Source organism: Rhamphochromis sp. 'chilingali' (genome assembly GCF_963969265.1).
Source record: "Rhamphochromis sp. 'chilingali' genome assembly, chromosome: 9".
Lineage (NCBI taxonomy): Eukaryota > Metazoa > Chordata > Actinopteri > Cichliformes > Cichlidae > Rhamphochromis > Rhamphochromis sp. 'chilingali'.
The window spans coordinates 12,342,535-12,367,974 of NC_137936.1; the positions used below are offsets into that span (position 1 = coordinate 12,342,535).

Sequence of the window (25,440 nt, forward strand, 5' to 3'; positions counted from 1 at the left end):
ATGGAAAGACAACACCACACATGCACATTATATGCACTACAGATAGCACAAAATCATACATAGAGTGGCACACATCAAAAGAGGGTATTTGTAGAAGGGGTTAACAACAAGCAGCATGGTTGCCTATGGTAACCTGCAAGCATTTGGGGTTTAGCTATGCCTGACTAAGACAGAGATTTTCATTTAGATGTTTCTGAAACAAAAATTTGGAGTGAATGGAGTTTTGTTTCAGAAAAAAGGGGGAAGGTAAATAAAAGGATACACAGAAATATAAAATGTATTAACCCTACTAACACACACACACACACACACACACACACACACACACACACACGTAATGAAGCTCATTAGGAACAAATGTGATTTTAAGAAGGCAATACGGTTACCATCATCTGGTCTGGTTCATTGAGTGGGTTGAGAAGTGATACATAGACGACTGAATTAGTATTATTTTGGGGAACATGATTGAATGACAGCAGGGGCGAACAGAATCCTGCAGCGAGGGTTTAAATGAGACTAGCTGATTTTTAGTATTTTGTTTTGTTTTGTTTATGATGTATGGGGAAGGTTTTACCATGGCACACACCTGGGGACAAAGGAAGAAACTGATCATTTCAAAGAATATTGCGTTTGTGTGAAGTGTGTGGGTTGGTTGGTGAAAGTTTTGGGGATTTAATTGGCTGAGGCATTTTTCTTTTTTTCACCAATTTTTAGATTGGGTGTGTTTTCACTTTTTAGAGGAAGAATATTCTGGGACAAGTCCTAAGACCGGGCTTCTGTATTTTTATTTTTCATATTTGATTTGTTATTTTTATTTATTTATTTATTTATTTATTTATTTTTTGGTTTTTGAACAGTGCACTGTGAGTTTTGTTTGGGAGTTTCTTTTCTTTAAGCAGATCTGCATAATGGGAATTAAAAGCGCTATACGATACATACCGGGAAAGCCATTGCAAGTGAGTTTCTCCAAAATTACAATGGGCTCGGGAGAAAGCCACTTATTTGGGACATTGAGAGTCCCTGTCCAAAAGGATTCAGTGAGGTAATCCAGTCTAAATTCTTCTTTTTCTTTTTGAAATGACGTCATTTTGCTGAGGGTGGAAATGAAATGCGACGATAGGTTCCACTATCAGCAAAGAATGACTGAATGAATGACTGAATAATGAGTGAAAATAAAAATGGGGAACTGACTGGACTGGTAAAAGCTGACAAGACTTGACTGACTTGACCACTAAATGAGTGAAGTGACATTGCTTAAGGAAAGTCACTGATTATAATGTGAAATAAATTGGGATGATTCATTATTTAGTGCAAATTATGGCAATAATTGTAGTTTAATGATTTGAGAAAACCTGCACATGATACTTGTCTCTGTGATGCTGAGTACTTTATTACTCTTATGAGCTACAGCTGGCTGCAAATGTGAAGTTTGATTTAACTTACAGATTTGTCTTCTAGGGTACAGGCTCCAGGTGGAGCTGGGAGCTGAACAAGCTTAACATTTAACCACTGGCTAATGTTTTTGTATGAAATGGTTACAGGCTGGGAGTAGAGTTGCTCCAAGGGAGAAGCCCTGGGAATTTTTTGAGAGAATGTGCAACTTTCTTGTTCATCTCTAATTGTGTGGAGTTGACGCATGGCGAGGTCCATGTGCCAAAAGAGGGTTTTCTGGGGATTTTTATTTTTCAGTTACAGGTGGAGCGATGGAGTTATGGTTCTGTAAGCAGTACAGATACCAGGAGCATGCGGTGCCAGAGGCGAATTGGGTCTGTCGGAAAGGGCTCAAGAAGAAGAGGTCGGGCCCAAGCTGGACCAGAGAATTCAAGGAGGTGGAGAGGATCTTGCACCCAGTCGAGCTGAAAGGAAAGGCGAGACCTGGCAACACGGGAGCCAGTGTGCGGTGGCGGTAGAGCCTAGGAGGTCGGAAAGGCTCTTGGCAAAAAAAGGGGAACTCGGTTGAGACCCCCTACATGGATCCCAGCCCAGGGACAGAATAAATCCCTGATCCATGCAACGAACTGAAGGGTAGTCCACCCCGGAAGTTGAAGAAAGAAGAGGAGCAGAGAATCACCCGACTCGGAAGATAGAAGGATCGACATTAATTCATTGCAGCAACTCTAACATCACAGGTCACGGTGGAGCAAACCAAACACAGACGCCATGATGCTACATTTGGGAAATGGGGAGAGCTTGTATGAACACATTTTAGTAACAGATTTAGAGTATTGTTGATCTGCCATGGGGCAGATCAAAAGAGGGATTTGTGAGTACAAGAAAATAATTATTAGAATACAATGTGTTAAATTTGCTTAGATGAGAGGGTCCAGCAGTAGATCAGAGGAATAGGGAAGGATTTGTCTGTGTGTTTCAGTTGGTTTAGCTATAGGCCTGAGAGTGTGTGTAATTGTTTAGAGAGAAAGGAATTTATGGACACTGGGGGTTTGCCTGTCATAAAAGGAGACAGGAAGCTACAGTTGGGGGTTGCTGATGCTGATGCTTGTACCTTTAATAAAAGTTCATAATTGCCATAACTTGGAAGTAGGTTTGCAGGAGACTCTCCACCTTATCTGTAAATGTAAGACAACAAGAGGCCACTGGCAGGTGGATGCAGTGTGGGGGTCTCAGTGTTTGTAATATGCTAACTGTGTTTTGCATGTTGTCTAAAGGAATTTGGTGTAGACTGGGTGAGGAGATTACTGTTGTGACCAGCAGGAAGTCACAGATACAGAGACACACACACAGTGCTTTAACTGTTACGCACCCACACCTACATGCACATTCACTCACGTGCACTCACATAGACACATGGGTATGCGCACACACAGGCACTCACGTGCTCGTGCATACACACACAGACACAGAGTTTGCAGCACACCGTGGGGGTTTTATGATGGGGTCGCTTCTATAAAGCTGACTGTAACAAACAAAGGAGTGGAAGATCTGCAGAGAGACACCGGCCTTGCACATCTCCCCTTCTAGAAGATGCATGCTTAACTGAAGATGAATAAAGGTTTTGTGAAATGACTACTGAGTCCTGTGCCGTCTCTGGATGCCTCGAGGAATAAAAAAAGCACCGAGTGAAACTGGTTTCGTAACAACAGTGACATTTGAAAAGTTCAATATATGTCCTTGATTTCTGCAGATTAGGGTTCTCTTCCCAATTGATCTCTTTTCACCTGAACCCCTTGTAGTGTCTCTAACCTCATTCATTTGTCTGAAGAAGTGCAGCCTGGTCGAGTTGTGAGTGATCTCTGCTTGAGTTGTCAGTACTTTCATGGAGTCGTTAGCCTGTTACGAACCCCTCTCCCACCCTACTTTTGGGAAAGCAGATCATTGTTCCATACTCTTCTCTGCATACAGAGACTTAAATGAGAAAAACAGGTTTCCAGCAACATTTACAAATGGGACAGTGGAGCTGAGCGGGTCTTGCAGGACTGCTTTAAGACAACTGATTGTTTGAGGACACAGGAGATGGAAAAATCAATTAATCTACAGACACTGTCATTAGTTATATAAGCAAGAGCATTGGCAAAACTGTTACTAAAACCAGTGTCTGCACATGCGCAAACCAGAAAACATGGAGAAAAAATTCGCTTTGTGTGCCTAGCTCAAGACATGGACCTGTGCCTTTAACTTTGGGAACTTGGATGCTTACAAAGCAGCCAAAAAAAAAAAATCAAAAAAACCCCCAAAAACCTCTGGAAGTCCATCATAAAGACCAAGAGAGACTACTAGGACAAAGTGGAGTTGACTATAAAATCATAATCAGTGTTCAACCCACCATGTTGCTCCCAGATGAGCTTAACAGCTTCCACATTCATTCTGTCCCAGCCAACAAAGAACAGCCGTTTAGTGGGCAGTGGGGCTGATGTGAGAGTCCTTCATAAAGGTCAACTCAAACAAAGCTCTGGGACCAGACAGCATTCCAAATCATGTTCTCAGAGCAAGTTCTTACCAGCTGGCAGAGGTGTTCACCAACATTTTCAGCCTCTCTCTGAAGTAGTCTATGGTTCCCACATCTTTCAGTGTGCCCACCATTATTCCCCTCTCCAGGAATGATGAAACCAGTGAACAGCATGAAGTGCTGTTGAAAAGATACACCTGTTCCTCTCTCCCTAATGCACTGGACCCTCTTTAATTTCCCTACAAAAGGAACAGAGCCATGGATGATGTCATTACCTTGGCACATACTGCCCTAACCCATCTGGAGGAAGTGAACACATATGAGAATGCTCTTTTCTGATTGCAGCTCAACATTCAGCACCATCGTCCCTTTGAAACATGTGTCCAAACTCACTGACCTTGTGCTTGGGATGTCCACCAGAATTTTCAACTTCTTCACAACTCCTAGTGAGAGTTCCTCCTCTCTTATAACACAGGAACACCACAAGCCTGCGTGTTTATTCCCCTCTTGCATTCTTTGTTCACTCATGACTGTGTTGCTTAGCACAGCTCCAACATTATCATTAAGTTTGCAGATGATATGACCATCATGGGGCTTATCACAGACAATGAGACGGTCTACAGAGAGAAAGGCACTAAATATCTGGTGTCAGGACAACCTCTCTCTCAACATCAGCAAAACAAAGGAAGTGATAGTGGACTATAGAAATCAACACAGAAAAGAACACTAGCCTATCCACATCAGTGGTGTTAAGGTTGAAAGTGTCAGCAGTTTCATGTTCCTTGGTATGAACATTACAGAGGATCTCTCCTGGATCCTTCACAAAGCCACTGTGGTCAGAAACACTTGTCAGTGCTTATACTTCCTAAAGAGCCTTAGGAAGTTTGACAGGAATTCTAGCATCTCCTCTAACTTCTATAGGATCACAATCGAGAACCTGGTGTAGGAGTTGCTCTGCCAACAACTGGAGATCATTACAGAGAGTGGAAGAGGTGGCAGAAAACACCAGTGGCGAGAGCCTTACTGCCATTAAGGCAGAGGCACCCACCCACTCACACACCTCTGCCAGCTGGTAAGAACTTGCTCTGAGAACATGACTTGGGGGCGGCATCACGGGCATCGGCAAAAAAAAAAAAAAAAATTGCTCATACTCATGCTGCCCTGACATCATGCCAGCGCATTTTGGGAATGGCATAGGCACCGATCGGTTTTCTATCGCCCATTTGAGTAAGGGCGCCCTCCGGTGCGCAGCATCTAATAACCAACTCACAAAATAAAACAAAATAAAATAAAAACAAAACAACAAACACGAAAGCACCAGATATCGTGATACAGACTTATAATTTGCACCGATGTTTTTTTGAAATTCTATACGCGAAAAAGTGAGCGCGAGAACCCTCGGTGCGCCTGCTCGCTGCTGAAGTCAAAGTAAACTTTATCGTCATCTCCGCTACATACAGTCCAGTATATAGAGAGACGAGACGACAAGGCTCCAGTTACAGTAGTGCAAGTAAACAAACAATAAATATAAGAAGAGTAAGAAAATAAATATACACTTTAGGACTAGAGATGGCACGATACCACTTCTTTATGTCCGATACAGATACCATAAATTTGGATATCTGCCGATACCGATATGAATCCGATATAGTGTGTTTTTTAATCAATAAAACTTTTTTTTAATATCTTGCTGCATTTTGTATAAGTTCATACTGAAGTAAAGCTATTCTGTTATACCTGTATGCAAAAAATACACTGCACCCAAAATATTTCATAGTTCAGCAATACTGATCAATCTAATAAACTTACTCCATCCTTCCTATTCTGGTATTTTAAAGAGTACTTAGAAGAAATATTAAGCAACCTAACTAATAGGGTTGCAAACTCCCAGCAAATAAAAAATAGGGAACCACCCCACACCCTCCACCTCATGATTCTTAATCGACGTAATCAACTTTAATTTGATGCAGGTTGGAAAAAAATTGCACAGAAATAAATTATTTTTCAAGAATAATTAAATAGATTCAACATCTTTCTTCTACAGAATTGCAGACTGCACAGATGGTACACAGCAAATCCAGCATGTCCAAATTAACACTGTCGGATTTGATTTCAACACTATTAAAGTGTCTATATGGGTCCACACCAGAGAGTGTTAATTTAACTCTTTTTGGAGAGTTGGTACGTTAACTCTGATGTAGTGTTAAACACCAAATCTGTCTGGAGTTGATAATTTAACACTTGGTGTTAAGAGTTTATATATTAACTCTCAAAGAGTATTTTAGTTTAACTACGTAAGAGTTATCTTCTAATTCATTCTAAAAAGCGGGAATTTTACTGTTCTGAACTTCTAGAAATTTCTTTTGGAAATAAACATTTACTAAAAAGATGCAATGGTTTTTGAAAAACATTTATTCTGAACTGTGCACCACAATTTCAAAACATTTTCTGAAAGATGTAACAGTATACATGTTCTCACTTTCATTAGAATTTTGTTTATCAAAAGGTCTGACATAGGTGAGCTGGTAAATGCAAATAACAGCATTCTCATCACTTATTTCTTCAATACAATATGCATGTCCTTCATTCATCCCTTTGTGGAACTTCAACGCACTTATGTTCTCCCCCATATTCCATCTTCACAAGCATATCCTGTGTGGAGATTGAATAAAAATTGGTTGACACTAATTAATGGCACAAATAATCCAGTAAACAATTGCAGCACAGTAAAAAAAAAAAAAAAAAAAAAAAAAAAAAAGGAATCCTCTTTGAGCCATTACTTGTGTAAAGTATTTTCCCAAAAGACAAAGACACAGGCAACAGGTAATACTGAACTAAATGTAAAACCTCAACCTTTTTAATTTTTACCTAAACCGTGTGCACAAAACTCTGGAGGGATCTAAATGCTACCGTAGAACCCAGTCAGGATGTCAGCTACTGCTGTTTGCTCGTTTTTTTTTTTTTTGTTTGTTTTGTTTTTTATGGGCGATCATTTTCAGGCTTCAAGTAGCACCATTATACCAACATTTCACATTCTAGACATTGTTTTAGGTGTATTTGACCAAAAGTTTGACTGAAAATTCACATGCAAGCTTTTTTTCAAGGCTGTGGTATTTGCCCGCAAACAATACCTTTCAGCTAGCTAAAACAGAATGTTATGCTATCAGCGAGCAACATGGCTAATGCCTTTCACACAGCTTTGTCTCAACTCCAAAGAGCCACAGAAGTAAAAGCTCATAATAATAATTGAAACAATCTTTGAAAAAATGACTTACCAAGCATGGCAAACAACTCAAATATGTAGAGCAAAATGTTCTGAAACGGCTTCACTTCAGCTTCGATTGGAGCCGTGCTGGGGGCGGAGTCTGTGAATTTACTCTGTTGGTGTCATAGCCCCTGTAGGAGTTCAGAGTTAAGAGGTCAAGAGTTAATGTTTCCATTGTAACACCTCCAGATTTGACAGAGAAACACTCATTTTTAACACTCGATTTTAACTACTATCATTTTACACCTCAGAGTTACATTAAAAGAATGTGACTCTGCTTAGAGTAAAATTAACTCTACTTTTGCAAGAAGACTATTAACACCAAAACATTTAACACTTTTGAATTTGCTGTGTACCTTCCCAAAGGAAAAAGTACTATAGCTTACTAGGGTATATTAGACTTAACAGTTACTATATATAGTAATGGACTTCTATACATTTACGTAAGATTCAGATAATTATTTATTAAAAGCTACACATTTTAAATGAGAATAAGAAAGAAAATATGTCTTTGTGCCCCCTTTTCCCTGTTAATGCCCTATCGGCCCCCCCGGCTAAACTTTGCTAGATCCGCCCCTGCACAGTTACCAGCTGTCAGCTAAGTAGAAAAGGAGCCTGGTGTAGAATTTATTTATTATTACTTTCTAACAACAGCTGATCAAGCTTAAATGTGCTGCTGTTGTTCAGCTGCTGGTTTCCTCTTTCTGGTGCAAAGTGGGCCAAAAACAAACAAGAGAGACGGACTCTTGACAGAAAAGCCGATCAGCTGATCATTGATCGGTTTCATGATTGAAGTAGCAGCAGGAGAGGGAGAGAGAAAAGAGGCAGTCGCTCCATATATCGGTTATTAAGTTTAACACGGGAATGCTTTACAAACATTCAAAGATGAACTTACACACTTGCTTTACTTCTGGGATCACTTCCTCGGAGATGAAATGCCGGTTTGGTAGAGGCTACAAATACACACAGCCGCTCTATCACGTGAGCACACTGCTACGGTTATGGGCCGAGTTTCACCGCGTCGCAAGTTTTGTGAGGTGCTGATTTATTGGAAAAGATTACATTTTTTATTTCTCTTCGATATCCGATCCAGTAATTTACGTCAGTATCGGACCGATACCGATACGTAATATCGGATCGGTCCATCTCTATTTAGGACTCGGGGTAAAGGATCAATAACAATTGAAAATTTATAATTTACAGTTTGATGATTTAAAGTCTCACACACAACCCATTGAAAGGGGAGGAGGCCGGCTACTTCCAAATAGCGCACATTTCATTCATAATGATCTAAATCCAAGCCCATTATGTATTTATGATTTGAATACTGGGTTGTGTGAAATCCCAGAAATACATCTTAGACAAAGTGAATCTGTGAACTACGGTGTAGGTCTATTAGGTTATGTTGTGGTGATCCTCGGGTTGGGGGATGGGTGTTCATACTGGAGTGCAAAATTAAAACCAATGGAAGATGGACAAGAAAAGTTCAAAGCCATCAGGTGCTCAGTTTATAAAAATGAGTGAATAAGTGTTCGCCCGGGGCGCCATGCAGGCTAGGACCGCCACTGGCACCTACAATCTAAATTTTCAATTAAGTGTTAGTACCTGGGACCCAGGCATCTTTTTAGTACCTACTTGGTTGAATTTCCAAGCAAGCTGAATCAAGCAGAAAATATAATGTCAACAAACTGAATGTCACTGGACGAGTCATGAGCGCCACTTCTTCACAAGAATCAACCCACCATTTTTGAAACCTGGCAAAGAAGAAACCGACACCGTGTCCACTGACAAAGTGTAGACATTTTTGTGTTGATGACAGAATGTGTTCTGTTTGTGTCACATACAAACGACGTCATGAGGCTTTCAAGTTGCTGTGGTGTAAATAGTCCACTCACATTGAAGTGGCACTCAGTTATGGAAATGACAAAATGAGCGAAACCCAGTAGAGTCGAGTCCAGTCGAGTAGAGCTCAGTAGGCACTAGTGGGGGGGGGGGGGGGGGGGTTTACAAATGACTGAAAGATTAATAGGCTCTGTTTTGAGTTTTGTTCAAAAAAGAATGACTTCATATAGGGAAAAATATATATCACATGTGCAGGACACGTTAAACTAGTTTTTTTTAATTAAGCAGCAAGGCAGAACAAAATCAGGGCTGTATCAAGACACGAGGACTAAACCCCAATTCAACCAGACCCAGAACTGATCCAGAATTAAAACAGGACACAACAGTTCAAAATCAGGACTACTTAGGATTTAACCAAGACAGAACCAGAATCAGAACTAGATGATAGTAGCACTAAAAATCATCATAGACCTGCACTACACTTATTTTTTTAATTCTACCAAAGTCCACTATTTAGATTGAGAAAAGTTTATATAATTGTTTAGCCTTGTTGTGCAAACAAGCCTGCAAAACTTAATAAATGTAGAATTTGAAAAATAGCAAACCTAAAAAGAAACACTAGGTACGAGATACATGAGTACCTATGATACGGTGATGCTTTTGGTAAACAACCATTTGACTAACATGTGTGTCTCACCTGCTCTTGTTCCATCTCTGTTCTGTCCTCATTCTCCATCTCCCTCTCTGTTCCTCTCTCTCCCTCTTTGTGCTGACAATCATCAAATATACAGTTGAAACCAGATATTTACATACTCTTCAGATTAAAAACACAAACACTTTTTTAATTGTAACATCAAATCAGACTAAATGTTTATTTTTTTAGATTGATAAATATAAAAAACATATTTGTTAACTTTAAGAGTAAAGAGAGAAACTGTCTGTATTTCTTAATTGTAAATGGCACCAAATTGTATTCAAACTTGAGCCACACTTATGGAGCTCCACAGTTCTGTTCCTGGTGTTTTGGTTGACATCTCTTGATGTTCCCATGTCAAAGAAACAGGCTCTGTGTTTTGCCTTATATGCATCCACAGCTGTGCCACCAATTTGCTCACATGGCCTCTACTAACCTATCAGAAGCTTCTTCAGCTCAGAATGGAATCGTCTGGAATTTTCTTATTAATTAACAATAAACTTAGTGTACATGTACTCCTAAATTTGATGAAAGTGATAAAAAATAGACAGCTCTGTCTCTCTTTATTCTGACATTTAACTAATTCAAAAGATATTTCAATATTTATTTATCCAAAACAAAACAAGTTTACTCTAAATTGATGTTGTACAGTAAAAAAATGTTCTTGTGTTTTCCATAAAGTGTATGTAAATATCTGGTTTCAACTGTGAATATACTGCTGTGTATTGAAGTTCCTCTTGTTTTGCATAGGAATATACTGAACAACATACAAAGCATAATATATAAAATACTACCAGAGTTTTTTCTTTGAAAGAAGCTCCTTATGTCCATTCTTGTATATCAGTGCATTACTGAAACCGATTTATTTAGCCATGGCGGGTAACAACTGAAAATATGAAATAAACACACATGTAAGCTAAGACTCTCTAAAGAAACAGCATTGTTGTTGTTCGGCTTTTCATTTCGCCATTTGTTGATTCACTTGAAGAGCAAGTAACGTAATATGGGTCAAGCGATCAGTTTGATATCAATCTTTTGTGATACACCGTCATATTTACATTATTTGTACAGTACAAATGATTTTCTTTGGTACCTGGTCAAACTTCAGTTCTCCTCTATCTGCCTGGCTGCATTTCTCCAACAGCGCACTCGTAGGCAGCAGCTGCCCCGCCCCGCTTAGTGCCTGAGCTTGGATCATACCAATATTAGGGGGGGATTTACGCACAGTCGTAAAATCCCACAGTGTGCACTATGTGCTTAGAATATTGTGTGTATTTTTTTGCTTTATACAGTTGTCAGCCAGGCATCTAACTATGAAAAAATTACACTCCAAAAGACTCCGGGCTTCTGAAAAAACAACCCGGGCTACACTTAGCTAATGCTAAAATTAACACTAGCTGATGAGAGGGAAGGACCGAGAAAAATTAATCAAATATATAACCTACCTCCATGGTGCCACGTCCATATATTTGTTTCAGCAAGTGACTAAAACGTCCTCATGAAATAACACATTAAAAAATATATGATATTTTAAAGTGAATTCACAAAATAGTAAATGCTCCCCTCTAGTTCATATGCTGATAACCAAACTCTTGCAGTCATAGACTTGAGTTCAAACTGCAATGATTGAAAACTCACAAGAAGTTATTTGCAATCTTTTACTGAGTTTATTTTATTATAATATAGTATAGGAGGGCAGCACGGTGGCACGGTGGTTAGCACTGTTGCCGCACAGCAAGAAGGTCCTGAGTTCAATTCCTCCATCAGGCCGGGGTCTTTCTGTGTGGAGTTTGCATGTTCTCCCCGTGTTTGCGTGGGTTCTCTCCGGGTACTCCGGCTTCCTCCCACCGTCCAAAGACATGCAGCTTGTGGGGATAGGTTAATGGATTAATCTAAATTGTCACTAGGTGTGAATGTGAGTGTGAATGGTTGTCTGTCCCTGTGTGTTAGCCCTGCGACAGACTGGCGACCTGTCCAGGGTGTACCCCGCCTTTCGCCCTATGTCAGCTGGGATAGGCTCCAGCGCCCCCCGCGACCCTGAAAAGGATAAGTGGAAGCGGATGGATAGTATAGGAGCAGGAAGGTTTGTTGCAGTCTAATCACTGAATGGACTCATGAGTTGGCTGAAGTAAGTGTTAGGTGTGTTATAGTGTGCTATAATTTAATGTCGGTAACATTCATAGATGGTGAAAGGTTTGCAGTTGAAGTGTCTTTGGCAACTGCTACTCTAAGGAAATATGGGATAAGCACTATTATCTTTTCTTTTTCTTTGATAGAATATTTTTTATGCACTCGGGTTTGCAGTAACCTAGTGGATAAAAATCCTGATCTGATTTCTCCTTTCCAGTTTGTTTTGAGGTATATTTAATTGACAAGTAGAGTTTCTGTGATGTATTCAAAATGGAATGACATTAGTTTATTTAATTATATTTGTTTTTAAATTGTTTTGTAAAAAATAAATGTTTTAAAAAAGATATCCATATCTATTTTATTATTTGGATGAACATGTAAGAAGAACAGAACTAGGACCAACAACTGCAGACAATTCAACAAAACTGTAACAGGGTGAGAAAACTCAATATTTCACTTTTCAGAAAAGTTGGGCCAGCTTGATGCGAGAGGAGTAAGTGTCAACCTAACATTCTGTACTGTGTGCATATTGTGTCAGTGTTCTAAGTCAAACCACCTTTTTTATTGTTGTTTTTTTCATTTGTGAAGTTTCGTAAACTATATCTTGTATTCTGTTGTATGTTTGCATGTTGTATATTCGTTGCAGTAAAATATTGCCAGCCTGTTTTCTGTTTAACTAGGAGAATATAAGGCGTGCACTCCCTAACCCTTCATTATTTTACAGTGCTAAATCTTAACAAACTAGATACACTCACACACAAAAACGTGTTCTACACATATTTTTTGTAAACACATGTAGCAGCAAGCTCACTAAATGCTTTATGTAAAATATTATGGATATTCATATGGTGGCTATATAAGATAAATTGATGTATGTTCCAAATGTAGAATGTTTCAGTAAAAAGTAAAGTAAAAATAAATTTACAGCAGACAATTTCTGGGAAAATTAAACATGCTTTTTTAAGGCTCACTTACACTGACCTATCCATTTTAGCTCAGACCATTTTTACCACATGAAAAGCAATAGTGGGCTGAATTTCATTCAGAACTGCCTAGTTGTCTAACAACCCTTTCAATTTAAATTCCTTGTCCTGTTTGATCTGCTCCACCTCCATGCTCTGAGGCCATCTGTCAATCTCCATTGTCAAGTCCAAGCACCAAACACTGAATGATCTTTTTTTTTTTTTAGAACTGCTTTTAATGTGACTAATATATTTTTGCTTTTTAGTGGTTACAATAATCTTTCCTATTATGTCAGGACTCTTTGAGTCTCTTGAAATACATTCTATAAAATAATGGCATTATCATTGCAGATTATGCAAACATTAAACAAACGTTTCAACTTCTAGCAGTGGAAGTGAATTACATTGATCATACTGTTATAGTGCAACACTCTTTGTTGAAAACGCTGGGTCATGGCATTCATATGGATAGCACTTTGACACATGCCACCCAAACAAACATTTTCTCAGACAAAGCACACCCTCCCATAGTTACGTCACACCCATCAGGAGGATAATGGCCCACACCACAAAAAAACTACTCAGGAAACCAAATGCATTGACTTGATCTCCAAGATCCTATTATACCTTTGCAGCATCCCCCGGAACAAGCCCAGGCCAGTGATGCTGTCATCCACAGCCCACAGGACTTAAAGGACCCAGCATCTCCATGCCAGTCACGGCAGCATACATCAGAGGTTTAAGCCATTGTAGCAAAGTTTGAACTGAAACTGAGCTCCTAACTTTAGAGTCTAGGACCAACTCGATTAAAAGCCCCCTACATCATAACCCATTTTTCTTTCACCTGGCCTATTATGGCAACCATATGTGAGTTATGTAAATAATAATGCAAGTGGTGAACTGTAGTGCAATAAAATAACTGGCAGTTCATTGTTTTTTGAGTTTTTGAAGCAGTAACTTTAAAATATGAGAAGATGAGAATTTGAAATGGTTAAATCTTGCTAATTTTTTTTTAAACAACTGTTATTGTGACTCATTTGTCCAGGGTAACGATTCAAAACAGGGCTATAACTATACTGTTGATGGTAAAATTAATATTTTCAGATTATAACGACATTCTTCACTGCAGCAATTAAGGAGTCAAGATTTTAATCATTTATGCAAGTATACAGGGAAAATACAGTTATGTGTCTAGAGTGATCAGAATGGCCCCTTTTAGTGTCTTCTCTTAAAAAAGGAGACCCCTAAAAGCTATCAATTCAGTGTAGTGGAGTTAAAAAGAATAATAGTAATCACCATACCAGAATGCAGCACACAATAATCTCAAATGACGCTTTTAAAAACATTTTAAAGATATTAAAAAGAGGCTTTTACAGTAAATCTTATTGCTATAGAATTTCCCTCAAGCTACTCTGAAATTCAATGGTCTTTGCTTTGTTTTGTGGATCCAGACGAGCAATCAACAAAGGGCTGAAATGAGTATTTCGGAATTCAATCAAAACCTTTAGACCTGCTCAATAGCCAATTAAAGTATCCAGATAAAGAACAGATTTTACTCTCTTTTTTGTCGAGCGTTTTTATCGCTAATCAAGAAATCACTGGTCCACTCAGCAAATGAGATGGACCCTGACGTGATCATCTTTTGAATACTCGTGATGCCATTGTGTCCCGAGTCCTGCGCCAAAGGATAATGGACATCTCAGCTAATCAGAAACACAAGGCTCGAAAGAGGGAGTTTGTCTTCCTCAGTTCACTGATTGCCAGCTTCAGAACAGTTAGGCTATATGACGCACACCGTAGTCAGCTGGTGCGCGCTGCAGTTTCGCAAATAAGACTAAAAGACTTTTCGTGGAAAGGTTGATTCGTTATGTTGCTGGCAGCAACTGGTGAAATGTGAATTTTCAGAAATGTTAGACTTATATCAAAGCAACTATTGGTGAAATTTATGAAAGAGCCTAAATGCACAAATTTATCCAGTTTTATTTAGTTTTGAAAAATATTTTGAAGTCCATGTTTCTTGACTAGAATGAACTCGGGCTCTTAAATCTTAAGGAGAGCCGTTGCGAACCCACCGTTCTGTCTGCATAGAAACACCAGCTGTTTGTTTTTATTTTTTACATTTTATATATTTATTTAAGAAGAATTTGTTTGTTAAACAATATCGCATCAGATTAATCACCGCGATCGGTGTGAGCAGTTATTCTGTTGCTGGGCTGTTTGCGTGTGTCCACCCGGATGTTATTTAATAGGTTACACGGTCATATCCTTAAGAGATCTTACTGCCCATGGCCTACACGGTCTCCCTGACATCCACTCACAAAAAGCCATTGTATACTTGGCCACTGAAATCTGATTCGTCTTCTTCTTCCTTTTTAAACCTACTTGAAAGCAAATATTTTAACCACATCTCAGTCCCAAGTGGATTTGTGTTAGGAGCACTTAGATTTAAGTCACTGTCACAACAGGCCACTCTCCTGCAGCCTGTAAAAATCTCAGATTTGAGAAATGTCATGTTCTCTTTCATCTTATCCAGGCGTGTACGCTTAACACCTGATAGCAGACTTGGACGGACTGTTTGGCAGCTGCTCTAAAGAGGTGGGTTTGGGCACAGCTCAGTTGTTTCTGTTATTGTGGCCAAGCCCACGCATAGTTTTTTTTCTTCTATTTCTTTAGGTAGCCTGCTGAATGGTTGGCACAGCAGACTCAGCTATTTTTTTTTTTTTTGTAAACGTATGGTAGTTCCAAGAAGACTGCGTTCTCGGAAAGACTGAAACATAATCTTCACTTTTCAGTGACTCAGCGAGCCTGGTACACGACCAGATATTTGTTTCAGGGCTACAAGATGACAATGGCATCTATCAAGCCCATTCAAACTATGCGTGGCCACTGAGCCGGATCTTGAAGATTGAATGCATGTTTGGCACGGTACCTATCCATCTGAATCCCCACCTAGAGGCAACAGGTTACACGTCTCGCCTCCCTCAAATGCACTTATAGCGCACGGCTTTTGCACGGCTTTGACTTTCCATTTCTCCCAGCACTGCGCCTTTTGCACATGCCTCTCACCATGGTGGAACATAACGGCCTGGATATTATGTGTCCGAACAAGTATAGCAACAGCTCCTCGTCGTCGTCCAGCTCCGAGCAGGACAAGAAGATCTTCAGCAAACTAAAAATCAGTTTGTCCGAAGACTATCCGAAGAAGAACGCGGAGTTCCTGAGCGGGCAATACGGGACCAATCTGCTGTTGATCGGGGCGGCGTTGATGCTTGCCATCGCAAACAAGAACCCCTCCGTTAAAGAAGAGGATCTGCGGTCCTTCACTACCTGCCTCATGATCCTCCAGCTGCTCTGGATGATGTGGTACATCTTGGTACGGGACAGGCAAAAGAGCGTGCCGCCAGAAAAAGATGTACACGCCACCTCAGGCTGGATAAGAGGCGAGTTTGCGAGATTAAACAGGCAAATGCGCACTTATGCAACAGTTTTTTCCGTTAGTGTGAAAATTAAAGGGATTTATGCGCATGACCACTATATGTTTGTTTCATAACTTAAAGAGAACTTGAATGTTAACATATGTGGTCACAAAGACTTTATTTTCTTTGATTATATCGCTCAATAACTTTCTTTTTCTAGGTGGTTTGACCCTTCTTGCACTCCTTTCACTGATTATGGATGCTTTCCGAATTGGGCAATATGTTGGTTTTCAACCTTGTGTGTCGGCGGTGCTCGTGGTATATCCTGTCATCCACGCAACTCACACTATGGCACAGGTATGTGCACAGCCTAGGTTTAATTTTTAAAATGTGACACTCTTTCAGCAGTATCTTTTTTTCCCACATACTATTTCAAGATCTTAGAATAATGTGCTCTTTGTTGTTAAGGCAAGTAGAGAGCGTTGCTGCGACAGTATAATCCGATCATTGTCCATGTCGCTTGAGTGTAACTGCATATATCAGTGGGAATCTTTAAATGCAATGACTTAAGCAAATAAATAGAATTAAGTTTACAATAAGTATGTGCTTAGTATATTATGAAGTGTATTTCTGAAGCTTGATAAAATCACTAAACTGCATTTTGGATATGACTTTGTCAAGCTTTTTTAAGACTTGTGTTTGGGTTTTATTTAGGTGCATTTTCTCTGGTTTCACATCAAGGATGTCATCAAGAGCTTTGAAACATTTGAGAGGTGTGTGAAATGTGCGATAACCTGGGCCTTTAGTCAATATATCCTTTTTTTCTTTTGTTTGTTTTTGCACCTGCAAATCATAAGAAAATTATGTGTTCATAGTTCTATTTTAATCAATGGCATGAAACAAGCTCAACAACACCGCTAAATCCTGTCACTTATACTTGCTGTTAGGTGATCGGGTGTCTTATTTTCAACTGCTGTCTCCTCAGATTTGGTGTAATCCATGCAGTCTTTACCAACATCCTCCTGTGGTGCAGTGGTGTGATGTCAGAGGCTGAACACTTCCTGAACAACCATAAGAGGAGACTTTCTGCCCTGGGCCTCATAAACCTCACTACAGGTAAGGACCCGGGGGTCGATTGCAGGCTTGTTTTTAGAAGAAAAGTACAATAGTCCGCTTGAGAACTCACTTCAGTGGATGAAAGAAAAGGGAAAGAGAGGAGGGCTTGGAAGTGCAAGGGAGGTAAGCCTGGCTGCTCAGCGGGTCTTGTTTGTGTCGAATGTCTCTCTATTAGGTTTCAGAAGACACATATTGTTGCCCCCTCCCCAGTCCTTTCCCCACACTTCAGCCACCACCACCTCCTTTGGCAACCCCCCACTTGACCTCAGACGGCTTTGTCCCCAGGCTGCTTAGTCCCAAGGGTACTGCAATTACAGTAACTGATACATCTAAGCTTAGGGTTGAGGGGTTCTGCTACTCCTCTTCATATCCGGCTGACTGTGAGGCTGGCTGCACCCTGACTGTTGTTCACTTTTTAATTAAAGGGTGCATGACCATAGTAGTGGGCTCGGGGGGAAAGGGGGGGGGGGGGGGGGGGCGATGGGGGCCAGGAGCAGGTGAGTTGGGAGGGGGCTTAAGACCTAGAGGGCAACAGTGTAACCATAGGAAGTGTACAAGACGTGCATTCAGCTAATGAAGGAAATTTCAAACGAATACAATATGATTAATAAATACTCAAAAGCAGAAACTTGCTTGCTCTCTTTCTCTCGCAAACAAACAATCACACACAAAAACATATTGGCATTTTCATCATTAAATAAATAAAATAAATAAATAAAAATCACTTTTTTAATTTAGTTCAATTTATTTTTTTTGTACAGCTCAGTGTCACAAATACAGGTTTAAAGGGCTTAAAAGGCATAAAACATATTAAGAGATAAGGTATCCCAACAATTAATGCAATAATATATATATTAAGAAGAAGAAATATTTAAATTCCAAATTAAAAGGGGGTGTACCAGTAAGTACAGTGGGTGGTATACTGGTTGAGAGGCTACAAAATTTTAAAAGAAATCTTTTGCTTTGAAATTCATGTAGTCTTGTAAAACTGAGCAACAAGATGTCAGAAGTAATCATAAAACAAATGTTGTTGAATAAAGAGAATTACAAGTCTCTACAGAATAATACTTTTATTCTTCTGGGTTTTTTCCTTCCATATTATTATTATTATTATTATTATTAATAATAATAATAATAATAATAATAATAATAATAATAATAATAATAATAATATTTCCTCAATTTTGGATAAATCAGTGACTACGGCCCAGTAGCACTCACCCCCATCATCACTAAGTGCTTAGAGCAGCTGGTCCTAGCACACTTCAAATCCTGTCTCCCCCCCACCCTGGACCCCCACCAATTCGCATACCGCCAGAACAGGAGCACAGAGGATGCAGTCTCCATTGCACTGCACTCTGTCCTCTCACACCTGGACAACAACAACACATACGCCAGAATGCTGTTTATAGACTTCAGATCAGCATTCAATACAATCCATCTCAGAGGATCTCACCTGGATGACCAACTGCTCCAAGCTGGTCAAGAAGGCTCACCAGCGCCTCTTCTTCTTGAGGACTCTGAGGAAGAACCACCTGTCCTCAGACATCCTGGTGAACTTCTATCGCTGCACCATCGAGAGCATCCTGACCAACTGTATAACAGTCTGGTACGGGAACTGCTCTGCCTCGGACCGGAAGGCGTTGCAGAGGGTCGTGAAAACTGCCCAGCGCATCGCCAGAGCACCACTTCCTGCCATAAAAGACATCTACAGGAAGCGGTGTCTGAAAAGGGCTGGGAAAATCATCAAAGACCCCAAACTCATGGACTGAACATACACACACACACACAATGGACAACTGTACCCTCAAACACACAATAATAACATGGACTGAACCACCACTCACAACGACTAGTACTTTATATAGCCTCTGTAGAAATTATCCACATATCTCACTTATCTTAACTGCACTACTGTATAGCTCTGTGTAAATAATCATTCTGTACATACGATAATTTTTAACCCTACAACTGTTTACAACTTGCATAGTTCCCATTTCTGTATAACTATATATCTCAGATTTCTGTAAAGTTATTTATTTCATATTCTGTATAGTTTTTCATATTTATATCCTGTTCATAGCCTGTACATAGCTTGTACTCACTACAGCCTGTACATACTTATAGTTATAGAATATTCACAACATACTTCATACCGTGTACATTATAACATACCATAATAGATCCTTCCATCCATCCATCCATCCATCCATCCCCATCCGCTTTGTCCGGGGCCGGGTCGCGGGGGCAGCAGCCTAAGCAAAGAGGCCCAGACCTCCCTCTCCCCAGCCACCTCCTCCAGCTTATCCGGGGGAATACCAAGGCTTTCCCAGGCCAGCTGAGAGATATAAATAGACCCATTTCTGTAATATACTTACATATCTATATTATTGCTAATATATATTGTAATATATCTATATCACTAAAGCACTTCTGGATGGATGCAAACTGCATTTCGTTGCCCTGTACCTGTGCATGTGCAATGACAATAAAGTTGAACTCTATTCTATTCTATTCTAAATGTGAATATGCTACAGCTTCCACAAACCACATGCACTCAAAAGGGGTTTGCAACAAACCAAAAAGTTGGGATGTCCTGTCATAGTACAGTATAACTTAGGGCAGCACAAGGATATCAACACATTCATTAGAGAAGATTAGTAAAAATTCAATAGCTTAAAATTTGTCTCAAAACCCAAAAAAAACATATTTTTATGGTTAAAAATCGAAAGAGAGGAATAAGCCTAAACAGAGCACTCTGTTATTTCATGTGAGCCTGATTTAAAGTTTTAAAAAGTTGGGACACTGTGTAAAATGTAAATAAAAACAGAATGCAATGATATGCAAATTTTATCAACCCACATTTCATTTAAACTGAGCACAGAAAACAAATCAAATGTTTAAACTGAGAAATATCATGTTAATATAAATATTATCACATTTTGAATTTTTAGGGCAGCTAAATGACTAAAAAAAGTTAGGACAGAATCTTGTTTACCACTGCGTAGTATCCTCTTCGCTTTTAACAACAGTCCATAAACATCTGGGAACAGAGGAGACAGCTGCTGGAGTTTTGAGAGAGGAATGTTGTTCCATTCTCATCTTATATAGCATTCTAGCTGCCCAAGAGTCCTGAATCATCATCATATTTTTTCATTCACGATGTGGCAAATGCTTTCAACTGGTGAAATTCTCAGCACCCAGATTCTTCTACTGTGCAACCATGCTGCTGTAATAGATCCAGTATGTGGTTTAGCTGTCTTGCTGAAATATGCAAGGCTTTCCCTGAAAAAAGATATTGATTGGATTGGAGCATATGTAGCTCTAAATCCTATATACATCTTTCAGCACTTTACAAATGTGCAAGCTGCCAATTACATTACATCCCCATACTGTCACAGATGAAGGCTTTTAAACTGAGCGCTGATAACAGGCTGGATTGTCTCCCTCTTCTTTAACCTGGAGAAAGCAGCATCCATGTTTTCAAAAAATGCCTCATAAAAAGGATTTAATAATATTTATTTAATAATACTAAAGGATGTGACCTTTTGGAAGCATTCCAAAATCAGACGAATCCAAAATTGAGCCTTGTCTTATGCACATAGAGATTTATCAATATTCTCTGAATCTTTTAATGATATTATGTACTGTAGATAATGAGATATTCAAAATCTTCATTATTATTGTCTGTGAAGGTTCTCAGTCATCCAGGTCATTGTAGTCAAAGGAGCTTGCAAAGAAAAGCGTCTGGACTTCTTTAAGTTGCTTGAAAGTTAAAGAAGCAACTTAAAGAAGTCCAGACGCTTTTCTTTGCAAGCTCCTTTGCCTTCATTATTATTAGGAACATTATTCTAAATTTGTTCCACAATTTCTAGATACAGTTTACAGAAAGAAACTCTGCATCTCTAAGATGTCCTTTTTCTACCCAATCACGTTACTGACCAGTTACCAATTAACCTAATTAGTTGCAAAATGTTCGTTGACCTGTCTCTTTTCAGTACTACTTACTTTTCCACACTTTTGTTGCCCCTATTCCAACTATTTTGAGACATGCTGTTGCCATCAAATTCAAAATGAGCAAATATTTTTTTCATGAAATAATAAATGTGTGATAAATATATTATTTTAAATATTTAATTTTAACTCACACTTTACACAGTATTCCAGCATTTTTTATATTGGGGTTGTACATTGCTATCTGACCTGCACATGCCATGTTTGATGTTGAGTCAGACAATATTAAACCTTGAGATAGACATTCTGTTATGGCATATGTGTGTATACTTGTAGTGTGGAATCTGAATGATTATTGTGTATCTTTATGTTTTTAATGATAATATAATCCATTTTGTTGTTGTTGTCAACCTGTAAAAGATTTACTATTCATTCTATTTTACATTTAAATTATTTCTAACATTTAGCTTTCAGAACAGTATCATTGCTTAACATGTCTTTCATTTTGTTCTTATCTTAAAAAAACAGACAGGCTGTACTAATGTAAGACAGCACTGGCATAGTCAGCTTCTTTTTATTGTTCTATTTCCCTGTAACTCATGTGTTTGCCCACATTTTTAACTGTTTTACAGAGTACTCAGAACCACAATGTAACTGCACCACCAGCACATGCTCCATGTTCGCCACCAGCCTCTACTATCTCTACCCCTTCAATATTGAATACCACATTTTTGTTTCTGTCTTGCTTTTCGTGATGTGGAGAAATATTGGACGCACCATTGACCTCACTTCAAACCATAAAAGGCAGGTTGCCAAAAACCGGGGCTTGATCTTAGGTCCTCTTGTGGGTCTACTTGCCCTGGCCAGCAGTATCGGAATACTGGTGGTCTACGTTACTCATGTAGAGAAGTCAATCCAGATGCGAAGGTCAGCCGTTTCCATGTTCTACATTTATGCCATCGTCATGCTGACGGTCATGTGCTGCGCCGGTGCTTCGGGTCTGCTTATATACCGAGTGAACCACATGCCGCTGGACACCTCCAAGAACCCGTCAAGACAGCTGGACACGGAGGTGCTGTTTGGATCCTCCATTGGCTCCTGGTTCATGTCATGGTGCAGCATAGTGTCTGTGCTAAGCACCGGAAGCAACCCTCCTTACCGCTGGACAAATTTGGTCTACTCTCTGTTTATTGTGTTGGAGAAATATGTCCAGAATCTCTTCATCATAGAGTCTTTGTATCGCCAGCAAGAGGATAGAGAGAGGCAGGACCCAGAGTTACCAGCTGCTCCAGAAGTCTTCTCTGTCACTTCCTCTCTCGCTCCGCCGTACAATGGCATCATCAACCGAACTTTTGAATCTCCAGACAGGAGCTGTGTCTCTACTGAGAGCGAGCAGGAGGAGAGTGAGCAGGTTTATGGATGCCCACGGAAACATTCAGATGTGCCAGCACCTGTGGGAAACGAAACAGTGGAACGCCCAAATATAAAGAGGCAGATCCTGAAGAATATTGCTGTTTTCCTTATTATGTGTAACATTTCGGTAAGCACTGGTTAACTGGTCTGTGATGATTAGTTTTTTAATAGGTGGAATTGATCGAGCTGATGTAAAATCTACTGACCATTTGAAACTTCATTTGATTAAGTGTATTTTACCCAACAAAATGCGAAGTTCATTTCTTTTTGCTAGGATGACTCCCAAAAGTCAAAAGTTATTATTTGTTCATTTTAAGCTTCTGTAATTAATATATTTGCTATTCACTATTGCCATAGTGGTAAACACAAAGAGGGATTCCATGCCAATCACCCTCATTTTAATATGCTTAAGCCACATTTGTATTGTTTTGGTTTAGTTTCACTACTCTCATCAACAACAGATACAAAACTCTCCATTAAGTGTTATGTGACGTGTAACAATCATTAGCTATAACTGAGATTATAACTAAAGTGAGGACGTTACTAGCTTGTGGTGAAGGTAGTGGAGCACTGAGATATTTTCCTCAGGAGTGATGGTAGCAAAAGTAAAAATAGAGGTAATAGAGACTAATTACAGCATTTTTGGCTAATTGAATTTCAAATATAATAATATAAACAGGCAACTTTAAGCCTTATAAAATGACACTGTTGTGTTTCTACCTTGTTGTTCTGCCCCTAAGTAGCTAAAAGTATATGAATTCAGGTGTATCTAATTAGAGCTCTCTCTTTTTTCCATTTCAGCTGTGGATTCTTTCTGCCTTTGGCTGCAGGCCACAGTATGACAACGGACTGGAAGAGGAGACATATGGCTTCAGCATATGGAGCACAGTTCTCAATTTTGCCATCCCTTTGAACCTTTTCTACCGCATGCATGCAGTTGCCTCCCTCTTCGAGGTGTTCTCCAGAGTCTGACAAAATAGCAGATGACTGACAATGGCAACATGCACACGAACACTTGTCACCACTGGCTCTCGAGAGTGTGTCACAGCGCAGGTCAACCATTCAGGAGGCAGTCTGGATCACAGTCCAACAGACTTGAAAGTAATCTGTGGAGACAAACGTTGATCCCTCACTGTGGGGATTGCAGAGGAGGACAAACCTATTAGACCTGGTTCCTTAAAGAATTAGCTTGTGTAATGCAAGGGTTGTTAAAGCTAGTGATGAAAAAAATATTTGGTTTTATGAATTTAGAAAGGGTTCTTTGTACTTTTTATATTGTAGTAACATTACAGTGGGGTTTCTAACAGGTGGATCATGTACAATATATGCTTTAGCTGACATACACTTTCTATATTATTTCATATTAGTGACTGAAAACATAATTACTATTATAAAATAACACCCTACCAACATGATTACCATATACAAAAAGACTGCAGAGGAACTACATAAACACTCATTATTTTCAATATCCAATAGTACTGTATTTAACAGCTACAAGCTCAGCGGTGTACCACCTGATCCTTACTTTATCTGCATTTAAAATGTTCATACTTTACATGGATAAGGTTCTCATTTGCTTGCCTAAGTAGTTAGGTTAGTGAACACTTAAGTTGTAAGTGCCAATCTAAGCACAAACAAATTAAATCATCTTTTGAGTTGGATATTAGTTCTCAGATGTAGCACTTAATTCCCTTTCTCAGCCATTTAAGGTTCCTCAGTGTCTTACTGCGTTCTCATTTGCTGCTCTGTTGAACTAATCAAGAAGTTGTGTTAAAAAAGGCTTCTCTTCTGGACCTTGATAACACTGAACTAATGTGCATTAACACGATTGTGCATAAGGATGGGATTTTTGCAAAACAAACTGTTGCAGTGACAACTGCTGCATGGCACTGCGGACTGATGTTTACATCTGAAGAACCAGAAATGAAAACCATCACACTGATATAAATGACAACACTTGCTTCTCCTCTATTAAAACCACAGATATATAATAGTACTGTACTAGTTTGTGTCAGATCACCAAATAATCTTAGACATTCAGCAGGTTCTCAGCCTGGTGCCATATACTGTATGTGCTCTCAATATGTGCCAAGTTGTGCAAAATGTTTTGTTTTGCAGATTTTTCTGCCATCTAAGTAAATACTGTTATACTGACCAAAATCATTTAAAGGGTGCGCTATGATTTTGTGACATTTCAGTTAAATGGTGCTATTGAGAAATGATGTCTAAAGTTAGTTGTAATTTCATATCTTTTTCCTGTTGAAATAAACAAGAACTATCTTTATGTCATGTCGTGTTGCTTAACCTGCTACACACTCTGTTCACTCTTCAATAAAAGTCTGGAAGGGTAACAGATGCAGTGTGCCTACGCACCACAGGATGGCGCAACGTATTTATGTCTTTTGTTGAGACTGCTTTGGACTATCCAAATGATACTGCCTGATGGTCTTCATTTAAATGACTGTTTTACGATTTCTTAAAAAATAAGTGATAAAGATAGGATAGATTTAGATTTGAAGACATACAAAGTTGCAAAGCATACCAACAGCAACGAAGAACTGCACAATTGTGCTTCTATTTGTGACTTCAAAATAGAAGTCCTATAGTTTGGTGTTAAATTGGAAATAGTAATCCGCAATATACACTTTGCAAAATATCAGTCATCTTTTGCAGCGACCTCCACACCAACCCGTCTATAGATAACTAACGTGTGCTGTCTGCGTAAAAAGGAAATGCAGTGT

The 25,440-nt window shown here is 39.3% G+C and overlaps 1 protein-coding gene and 1 long non-coding RNA gene across 2 annotated transcripts in view; one reads left to right on the forward strand and one right to left on the reverse strand.

The window, feature by feature from the left end:
* The window catches only part of otop1 (otopetrin 1), a 29,925-nt gene extending 4,942 nt beyond the window's left edge, over positions 1 to 24,983 (forward strand). Inside the window, exons 3-9 of the mRNA XM_080891735.1 lie at positions 15,331 to 15,392; positions 15,471 to 16,237; positions 16,434 to 16,570; positions 16,928 to 16,986; positions 17,199 to 17,329; positions 21,916 to 22,823; positions 23,498 to 24,983. Of these exons, the coding sequence (XP_080747861.1) occupies positions 15,853 to 16,237; positions 16,434 to 16,570; positions 16,928 to 16,986; positions 17,199 to 17,329; positions 21,916 to 22,823; positions 23,498 to 23,668 (1,791 nt within the window). The 5' untranslated portion in view covers positions 15,331 to 15,392; positions 15,471 to 15,852 and the 3' untranslated portion in view covers positions 23,669 to 24,983. The remainder of the gene's footprint in view (positions 1 to 15,330; positions 15,393 to 15,470; positions 16,238 to 16,433; positions 16,571 to 16,927; positions 16,987 to 17,198; positions 17,330 to 21,915; positions 22,824 to 23,497) is intronic.
* Positions 248 to 7,266, reverse strand: LOC308402703. The gene is made up of 2 exons (XR_013972795.1): positions 7,180 to 7,266; positions 248 to 6,556 (listed from the first exon to the last, which is right to left on the reverse strand). It is a non-coding gene; the product is annotated as an uncharacterized lncRNA (long non-coding RNA).
* Positions 24,984 to 25,440: the final 457 nt, after the last annotated feature.